Source organism: Eurypyga helias, unplaced genomic scaffold, assembly GCF_000690775.1.
Source record: "Eurypyga helias isolate BGI_N326 unplaced genomic scaffold, ASM69077v1 scaffold27430, whole genome shotgun sequence".
NCBI lineage: Eukaryota > Metazoa > Chordata > Aves > Eurypygiformes > Eurypygidae > Eurypyga > Eurypyga helias.
The window spans coordinates 28,715-39,002 of NW_010225572.1; the positions used below are offsets into that span (position 1 = coordinate 28,715).

At 48.6% G+C, this 10,288-nt stretch overlaps 1 protein-coding gene across 1 annotated transcript in view; it reads right to left on the reverse strand.

Annotated features, from left to right (window-relative positions):
* The window catches only part of CRISPLD2 (cysteine-rich secretory protein LCCL domain containing 2), a 22,970-nt gene that overhangs the window by 10,319 nt on the left and 2,363 nt on the right, over window positions 1-10,288 (reverse strand). Inside the window, exons 2-7 of the mRNA XM_010149902.1 lie at window positions 7,278-7,396; window positions 5,146-5,278; window positions 4,908-5,023; window positions 2,838-2,938; window positions 1,188-1,346; window positions 320-380 (exon numbers count right to left, since the gene is read on the reverse strand). Coding sequence (XP_010148204.1) covers window positions 320-380; window positions 1,188-1,346; window positions 2,838-2,938; window positions 4,908-5,023; window positions 5,146-5,278; window positions 7,278-7,396 — 689 coding nt within the window. The remainder of the gene's footprint in view (window positions 1-319; window positions 381-1,187; window positions 1,347-2,837; window positions 2,939-4,907; window positions 5,024-5,145; window positions 5,279-7,277; window positions 7,397-10,288) is intronic.

Below are 10,288 nucleotides of genomic sequence, written 5' to 3' on the forward strand. Positions count from 1 at the left end.
AATTATTGGTCTGGCTTGGACAGCCGTGGAATGCATGAAGAAGGCTCAAAAATGACTCTGCCAGAATTTATTAAACGATTTTGGACACCTGAAACTGTGGGTCATCACGGCTGAATAAAATGAACTGAGTCATCTTATTGCTAGGCTTGGCTGAAGGTTTTGTATTAAGATAAGTGAAGGCTTTTTTTCTTTTTTAATGAATCTACCTAGACGGTCACCAAAACCACATAGTATGGGCTCTCCTATGTTTGCCAGGACTGGACAATTTTTAGGCCATTTTTTCCCCACACAGCTCCAAGAGGTATCTATAAAACACTACCTGTTGCATGTTGAGCCTCTGCACTTGTCTCTCATCTTGGTTTCACAGGTAACGACTTGTGCTGGGGAGAAAAAAATAAATTAAGTAGCTACTTTAGAAAGGAAGAAAGACTGTCACAGCCTGCTCTCGAGCTGCAGAGATGAGCAACCACCATGCAACTCTCCTGGAGGCCTTTGGTGCCCCAAGATAAAAATCTTATCACTGACCAACCAGCCCAGAGCAGTTCGTGCCTCTTTAGCCCTTCCCCTGAGACAGGTGTCTTTGGAAATATGAGCAAGGAAGAGGCGTCTGACAGCTGAAGGCTTTGATTTACAGCCCAAGGTCTGCCCCCAGAGCGCTCATTCTCCGTTTCATTACAGGCTCTCGAGATGTTCGTAGATAAACTGAAAAGGATGCACTGACTTGCCTCACCTTGTTTTTACAGTAAGCCTCTTTTAATTAACAGTGATTAGAAAACAACTGAGGAAGTACTACCAGCGCCACAAATAATTTCAGAAATCTACCCCAGCAAACAATAAAAAGGAAACAAATTAAAAAAAAAAAAAAAGCTGCAAAGGAGGTAACTGCTGAGTGTATTTAACTGGGAAATAAACCCAGTATTTCCTAAAGTGATGGATTACTGACCTTTGGTTCATCAATATTTGTCCTAAAAGAGCAAATAACTGCTGCAGAATGATGTGCAGAAGGCACGAGCGGCATTTGGAAGCTTTGCTCCCCACTTCTGGCAGTCTTCTGCTATACCTAACAGCTCATTTTCACATAGATTGCCTCCCCCTCCACTCAGACATCCTCCCAGGTTTTTCTTCCCTGATTCCCACAGAGGTATTTTAAAACTTCAAGGATCTGGAAAAGAAGGAGGCCGCCTTACTCATGTAGGACTCTGGGGAGGTTTTCTTGGGCTTGATGGGTTTGCTGGGATTGCTTTCAGGAGGGTAGAACCGCACTGGGTTTTGCTCCGCGACCTGCGAAATCTCCACCTCGTTAGTCTCGTCCGTCTCAGCGATGACGGGATCTTCGTAGCGGTAATCTTGTTAGGAGAGGGAATAACAAATAATTACAGCGCGTTCACAGCGATGGGGAAGTCAGACAGGTCCTTATTTTGAGGAAGGTGATTTAGTTTGACGGGGATCTGTTTTCTGACAGTTAGAAACTCAAAAGTGCCCATTTAAGGCTGCACAGGGCTATTGCCAGGGCAGATGCAGCACAAGGAGGGGAGACCTGCTCCTCTGCCAGGAAACAGCACTTAGAGCATCTTAAAATAAAGGTTTGAAATGAGTGAAATAATTGCTATTTCTTATCTGTTTCCTATACAGCTCTTTCTCTCTGGAGGAAAGCATAAATTTCCTGAAGTGTGCATGCAAAAAAGGGGCTCTGGCACGTGGGAAGGTGGCTGACCTCTTCTCCTCCCACCTGGGTTTGCTTCTTCAACCTCCCCCATCAGCTTGTGCCGCTCCCTCTGGAAACGTCCTGCTACAGCCTCATCCCAGCTTCCACGCCTCCGGCCGGTTTATCCCACAGCTTCACCTCCATCGGAGAACAAGCTGCCTGCTGTTGCAGCCGGGCAAAGGGACTTGGGAAACAGCACCAGCAAAATTCATTTCGCTGGGCCCCTACCTGAAACCCCGCGCTGCGCTCGTCCTCAGCAATGAGGAGAGGAATGGGGCAAAGAGAGGGATGACGGATGGTGGCTCCGAGAGGGCTTTCCATCACCAGGGCATCCCCTCCCCTCTCCCCACTGCAGCCCACTGGCACCCCAGGGACTCCCTGGACACAGCCCTGGGCTAAAATGATAAATACACTGTCACAGCAAATTAAGCCTCTGCTTTGGGCAAGGCTCCAGGGAACCTGCCCTTTTCTAAGAGCCTGGTTCTCTGTGAAGGAAAACATGGGAGAAGAAAAATGCCCTCAGAATACTCCGCATGCTGGGGCAATAGCACTGCTTTGCGGGACATTTCAGTGTGAATAATATTTTTCAGAGAACTCCACAGTTCCACAGAACCATCCATGATCCTTCTCCTCTCCTCCAAGAGACACGAACCGCTGTATTCATTTTGCAGCCGTGAAAGCCAAGGTGGGGAGCGAGGGAAACACTCTGTCCCGGCCCCTGAAGGAGCGGGGCAGGCGGCCAAGCTCTGCCCACCCACGTCGCCTCCAGTCAGCGATGGAGAACGTTCCCTTCCCAAATAAACCCTGCGAGGATGGGATCATTCCCGCCTGCAGCCTGCCAGCACTCAAAATCCCGCTGGAGATCCTGAGCCAAACCCATGTCAGCGCAGAGCCGCTTCCCCCCACCCAAGCGCTCGCTCTCATCTTCACCAGGGAAAGCGCGCCGAGATTTTGAGCAGTTCAGTGTTTTTCGGTTTCGGCAGCGGTCCCCCATTTACCACGCGCTGCGATGTCGAAATATTAAGGATGGCTAATTAAAAAGCGCATAAAGCTGCGGCTGCTTCTAATTAAAAGTCTCCAGACATAAGTTTGCTCCACCCAGGAGGCTGCCCCATGCCTGCCCACCACGTACCTTTGTAGCAGAGGTTGTTCTGGCAGCCGCCTCCATAGCTCGGCGGGCACTCGGAGCAGGGGCGGCCGGTCTTGTATGGGGCTTCCCCGATCCAGTTGCCCCTGCAAGCACAAGAGCAATGCACACCCATCAAACACCCAAATACCCATCCAAGCCCCCGACCTGGCCTGGTTCTAAGGGAGTGGGGAAAATGGGTGTTTCTGCTGTGCTCATCCTTGGATGAGGGGCTGTAAATGGGGAAAAGGCAGCTGCCCCCGCTCTTTCCATCCCTGTGCTGCCCGTTGTCCTCCTGCAACTGCTTGCTTGCTGCCTCCCTTTGCCCGACGCCTGCCTTCACCTCTCCTTCACCAGAGCCACAGGTCTCCCACCCTCTTCCCAGCAATGCCCCCAGGCAGCTGGCATGGGACAGGCTGCAGCACAGCGTTTGCCATGTAAAAGCTGCTCCATTTTCCATCTGGAACCATTTCCAAAGAGAAAAGCACCATAAATACGTGGTCCCTCGGGGCAGATCGTGTGGGAAACACAGCAGCCCTCTGCACTTTCTCCTCACTCAACCTGGACATCCTCAAGTCCCCAGTTTTGCCTCTGTGGCAGCAGAAACATCGCCCTGGCCCAGAGCAACTAAGCAAAGACTAAACAACCAGCCTAGGAAAGCCTTGTAAGAAAAATGTTCCTCCTCATTTCACCTCCAAGATGACGTTTTTAGGGTTTTACTTAAATAAATTGCGTGCAATATCACATTTACATTAAACTCCAGTATAAATACTGTGATCTTACGTAAACAGAAGTAAATCAATGGATTACTGCATTTTCCTCAAGAAACTACCCAGAAACAAAGGCCTTTTTGGCACTCTGTACTGCAAACTTTAGGGGCTGAGAAGGTGGAAGGAGCCGGATTTCAGCCCATGGCTACGCACCCTTCAGTTATTGCTCTTTCAGCTGTCTCCACCTGGAAGGCTAGATGAGGACAATGCATGCTGACGCCAGAGAGAAGAGATTAAGCAGAAACTGCAGAAATAGAGTGTTTTTCCATCCAGCAGCCCTGAACGGATGATGTGCAAATAGCCCAAGCCTGCTGCGGGAGTTCCGTGGGAGATGGTGCCATCCCATATGAGGAGCGGGTTATTAAATCCCACCAATCCACAAGTGCTATGTGCTTGGTAGCAAACGTGGGGAGAGAGGCTTAGACAACCCACCCGTAGGGCTCTGCCTGGATCGTGCTACGAGCTGCCAGCTCGACACCTGCACAGCGTTTTAATCCGTGTTACTCTGCCCTAAGGTCTCCAGAAGTCAGATGCTCTCCAAGCCACTCCATTTGTTTGTAGCGATTTCCCTATTTCATTTTGTTGCTAAGATTTAATTTGCCGAGGACTTGGAGTGGGAATGTTCCTCCTATTAGCCATTAAAGCTGAAAATATTGTCAGTGCCAGGGAGGAATCTTCTCCTGGGTGCGACAGTAAAAGAAATGTGATTTTCACTTTGAAATTTAATCAAACTGTCGAGTTAACTGCATCAGTTGAGATTTAGCTAGCTTTTTTTTTTTTTTTTTAAGCCATGGGGAGCTCACCGGATCTGGGATTTATCTCTTCACAGCTCCTTGCAGCGGGCCCCACCAGCGAGTGCCGCAGGGCTGGCTTTGCACACAGCAGCGGTGCCTCTAAACCAACAGATTTTGCAGGAGGGGGTGGTGAGATATGGCAGCCTACCTGGCTGGGAGCAGAAGCAGCTGCTGGAGCGCTGATCACCACCCCATCATCCCCTCCCACCCCTCCAGCAGCAGAGAGCGAGCGAGCCTCCCTTGGCAGCGCACACCAGCTCCGTCCTGGCCATCTCCTGCTCCTCCTTCCCGTGGCAGGAACATCAAAGCTCCAGCCTGGCCCCGGCCCCTCATTCAGTTTTCCAGGCAACACTCAGAAGTCTTGAACCAGCTCTGCGCTGCCGTCTAAAGAGAAAATTTAAAGCCACAACCACCAGTCTAGACTGCCTGAAATCTCTTCCCCAGGCCCCGGGCTAGTTAAGCAACCTGCCAGTTTTAGGAAAGCTGGAGGGAACCCAGCTCATCCGCCTTACTTGGGCGAGTAGTTGCAGACCAGGTAGACGGCGTTTTCCCAGATTTCCCCCCAGACGTTCATCTGCTTGCAGACGTTCACAGCACAGCCGATCTTGTTCGTCGTGGCCCAGACTATCTGCAAGTGCAAACGAGTTACTGAAAACGAGCAAACTACCCCACGGTGGGCACGCGTTGTGGGGACAGCAAGGACATGGGGGGATGCAGAGTGTAGGTGGGAAAGCCACTCGTCTCCGTTACCTGGGTGTAATGCGTGCACATAGAGCCAGTGCACTTCTCTGGGCACCACGGGTTGCACTCATGCGGGTACGGGTACGTGTAGTCTTTAACTTCGTCATACCAAGATTGGACATGGAAAGCTGGAGACCGATACCTGAAGGAGCAAAGACCCGTCACATCTTAAATCACCGAGGTCTGGTAGAAGTTTGCAAACAATACCTGTAGCCTCCTGCCATATTGTAAGCTCAGATTTTTTAATACCAGTTGCACTAATTTTTATACAAAGGGCAAGTTCCATTTATTGAGAAGGTGTCGCTTAAAGAGCCCAGTAACATGGTCTAGTGATTAGGAAAAAAAATTGATCAAGATTATTCCCCCTCCCCTCTAAGATTCACAGCCCGGTCTGACTTTCTGCGTTATTTATAAGTTTGACACCATCTTCAAGTGCCCGCTGACCTGAAATGTCCTCCTGACTTTTCCACACAGCTACAAAAAAAACTTGTAGTTTGGCGGAAAGTTGTATTTTGAAAGTAAACAGAAGTGAAGGTTTGCCAAACATCTTAAACCCAAAGCCATCGTGCACCTATTTTACCACCAGAAAATTTGCTAAATCTGGATCTACGCCAGCAGTCGGTACTGTAAGACCTTTGAAAGCAAGCGGGCTTTTTCATCGCGCCGAGTTGGCGCAGCGTCGCGGGTGCGCTACGCCTACCCCATCTTTTAGTGGGGCACGCCCTCCCCCCCATACGCTGCACGTGCCCTGTGCAAACCCTGCACAAGGTAGTGCCGTCTGGGGCAGCCCCGACGCCACTTGTGCTGTCTGGGGGAACACAAACGGCATTAAAACAACCCGGGGGGAAACGCATACGCGTCCTGCACGCTGCGTACACCGTGTGCAGGCAGAGCAATCTGCAAACCCTGCATCAAACCCACTAGTGTTTATTGCTTTCAACAGCTCACGCGATGCGAGCGGGCGGAAATGGTATCATTACCAACCGGAGTTCACTCATTCAGCCAACGCTTCGTTAAAAATCATTCATTAGAGGTATTTTTGAAATATTAATCTCATGATGTCATTAAGTGAATACTTTCCGAATCCGATTTTACAGGAGAGGAGGAAATTGAGGCAATCAAGTCATAGCCTGTTCCTGAAAAAACTGAGATAAATCTGATTTCTTTTTCCTCTCAGTGACTACAAAGGGCGGGAGATTGGATCTACCTCCATCAGTAACCCACGGCCATCCCGAACACCCATAGGCGAGCCAAGAACAGCCCCATCTTTTGTCTTTGTTTCCAATGGATTAACCACTCTTCTTTCCAATCATTATTTAATTCTGCCAACAAAAACAGGCCCAATTTTCATATGTAGCCAATTTCACACCCGCAAATTTCCACAGCTTTCAACCAAGTCCTACCTGACTGACAAGCTCATAACTGCATGTCCACCCATTAGGGCTCCCGAGCATGTACGAAACGCTTGCTGTACAAAGCCAGCTTAACCTATAACAGGCTTAACAATAAACAAATTTCACCGTGAGATGGAGCGGCAAATCCGTTTGGAAGCCTTAACGTCAGCTTTCCCAGCTGGGTTACCAGTTCTAGGTTAAAAACTTTCCCCAGGAAGTTGAAAAACAAATCTGAGAAGTGGTTTCAGTAAAGAGAAGTTAGGAGCTGGGTAAATATTTATGGGAAATACAGCAAGAGATAATTAAAAAGTTTACAGCAGTGAGTTCTGGACTCACAGCTGAGGCCAGACATCATTTCTGAGAAACTCCAGCTTTCAGCTGGTTCTCAGCATGGTGACAGAACCCCTCCAGAATAGCAGATTTAGGAGCAAGGGTTATGGCTTCTGTAGTGGTTCTCCTTAAGAACTAAGAGGGACCTCAGGCACATCACAGCCGCAGCACCCGCAGGCACAGATAAGTGGAGTAACCCACATGAGGGCTGGTTTGCTGGGAGCAGGCAGCTGGAGGAGGCTGGAGGTGTTATGGCTATAACCCTCCCACTGCAGCAATACCAATTATTGATCCTCACCTTGATCCTGACTCCCCAGTGCTCTACTAAGCATCAACAAGGCAAACCTTTCCCACTGGCTCTAAAGGAGGATCCATAAATTGCTCTTTGCAATGAGCTTGTAGCACCCCAACTCTTACCTGCCCCAGTGAACCGCCAAGTTCTGCCCAATTGACCTGATGAGGGCACTAGGCCCATGGTCCCAGATGCACTGCTGAGCCCAAGCCTGGGCTGATCTTTCCAGCTCGTCATCCCAGGTCTGCAGGTGGTGAGGAGAAAAAAAGAACAGGTCAATTTGTCATCTCAAGCTTATTAGATCAAGAGACTCAACCAACAACAATTAGAGGAGGAAAAGAGACTGAGTTACAGCTCACCCCTGGTGCCTGGCCTGTCCTAGTGAAGCCAGCACAGTTTAATGATGTGCCCTGATCTTGAGCAAGTGTCTCAAGATGTTCCCCTGCCAGAGAAAGGCAGGGCACTCAAGGGTCTCTGATTCTCCCTGCTTGATGCCATGCTGCTTAGGAGATGCTTTGCATAGGTCAGCAGAACCTATAGGTCTGAGTCTCACGGCCCCATCACCCCTTCTCCTTCCAGAATAACTGCTGAGTCCACCGATGAATCAAATTTAACAGAGGTGGCAAAGTCCCAGAGCTGTGAAGCTAATATCACTCCAACTGGAACAGGCATCAGGTTAGAAGTGACAAATCCCATTTATGTTCCCACTAAGGGAAGGGCATCAGTGTGAGATCACTTCTCATCGAAAATCACCCAGCTGCAAGCCAAATAAGAGCTCAGTTATGACACAAAGGCAAATAGGAAAACAGGCTTCATTGGCTCCACTGCCCAGGAGTGGATTTGTTTCGAAGGCCAGACTTGCTGGACCCCGTAGACAGTGCCCTGAATTCATTGTGTAATTGCTGACAGCTGGCCTATTCAGAAGAGTCCTTGGGGGACAATTCGTTGGGATTAAAATATTACCGCACATTCCTACAAATAAAGCCAAAGAGAGGAGAGGTCTTGTAACATGTTTCCAGCCCACTCACATGTTAGTGCGAGATTATGGACATGTATCATTGCAACCAGCTGGTTTTTCCAAGTCCCATCTTCATCAGAAGAAAAGCAACTCCTGATCTCAAACATACCAAAGGACCCGTCAGAGCCCATTTGGAGGGCTGAGGAGAATTTAGGGTCTCAAACACATTTAAAAAAACACCAAGTGCTAATTCTGAGTAAGTATCTGAACACGGTCTCAGGCGGTTATAACTGGGATGGGGAGGGACCGCACGTCCCTGGCTAAGACGTCAGGACGACACAGTGTCTCCTGGAACTTGGTGTGTCCACACTATCTTTGTAAGGCAAACATGAGCTCATCCAACTGAGCTGACAGCCCAGACCTCTGAGAACAGCTTATCTTTAAGCATGCTCAGCAACCCAAATTCCAGCAACATCCCAGAGCTGCTCTGAGCTCATCAGCTTGGCTTTGAACTGACAAGTGGCCAAGCAAATTCACGTCAGTCTGCAAAACCCCCTGCGGACACAGCTCTGACAGAGGGAATAAAACCATTTTCCGTCTCAGCCCTCCAACTCCTTGAAGGTGTATGGGATCCGACCCACCACACGCACATTTCCAAGCCTCTGTTCAAGCAGACTGTTGCGATTGTGCCGAGACACACAGCTTTTTGTGGTCTCCCACTTTCTGCACCAGGCGATGACCAGCCACAATCCGCCTTCCCATCCAACACAAAAGCCACAGAAACTCTCCCAAGACGTTATGTGCTGCTAGTACTTGAGGCTTTCTAGCAGAGCGTTATTCCCTGTAGCCTCAAAGGCGGAAACATGCCAAATCTCCTAATTTAATGCAGAGACATTACGAGCAATAGGCCATTAAATGGAAATTGATGTGAACATATGCGTTACATCTTCCTTTGATGCCTATGGATAAAATAAATGAACTCGGACAAAAGATACTCAACAGGCAATTGGGAATGAGCTAGTCTTTGCATGGCTTTGTGCTTGATGAGTAGAGAAGCTCATCTCTGCCGGCGTCAGATTACAAAGCCATCCCATTTAAATTTAAGCAGTTATTTGCCTCTCGCTTCTCAGACGTGAATGTGGTCAGGAGGCTGGAATTATTTCAGAGCAATAAACCATATAAAAAAAGAGATCCAGACTTTCCCGGCTATGTCAGCATGAATCCCATACGCCAATATTCGAAGCAGGACCTAGGAAGACTGCTGTAGCCAGAGGGGCAGCGTACGCCTATGCTCAGTTCCCTTCTCAAGCAGAGATTGAGGAGCCTTCGGGTATGTGCGATCCCAAGTGATTTAGCGCAGAGACTTTTTTTTTTACTCCTGCAAATTGGTAATGCCCTTTCGAATTACAGTACACACTGTTTACGGAAAACACACACACAGCATACACACACTATACTACAACTAGTAGGTTCAGATTTAATAAGAATATACCCTACAAGGAGTCTACTTACTTGGCCTAAACAGTTTGTAAAACCTCACCCCAGACACCTGAATCATAGCTATGAGGTTACTCTCCTATTTCTCTCCCCAGCTTAGACTTTTTGCACTTTTTGCAATATTGGCAACTTACTTCTAAAAGCGGCATGAGAGGCCAGGACTGACATGTACTGGCGGAAGCCTGGGTATGCTTTGCTAACCCACACAGAAATCCCATCCTGACAAGGAAAGTCACCACGCTACGGTTTACAGGGAAGATGGTTACCTTGTGCACAAAACCAAACTATTTTCCTTCCAACAATCTGTACTGGGAACGATTTTGTTTTAGCCAGCTGTCTTTGAGGCTTCCGCAAGAGGAAAGACTTCTGCCTTTCACCACTGCTGAAAGCCCTCTGACTAAGCCATCTTAAAAGGTCAAGATGTCTTAGGAACTATGATGTCCTTTTTACTCCGGGTTCATTAATAAGGAGTTTGTTTTGGTCTTGGTGCCCACCCTGACTGCCGTTCTGAAGTCCAAACACACAGTGGAAGTGTCGATCATAAAACTGCTACAGGGTTAAGGTGACTCCGTATTTGACCAACTTCGTCAGGAAGATGTACGCTGCTCGCTCATTTTCCATTAGCGCTGAATACCTGTGCTAGCTTTCAATTAATTGTACACACCCAGCAGCAACACTCTT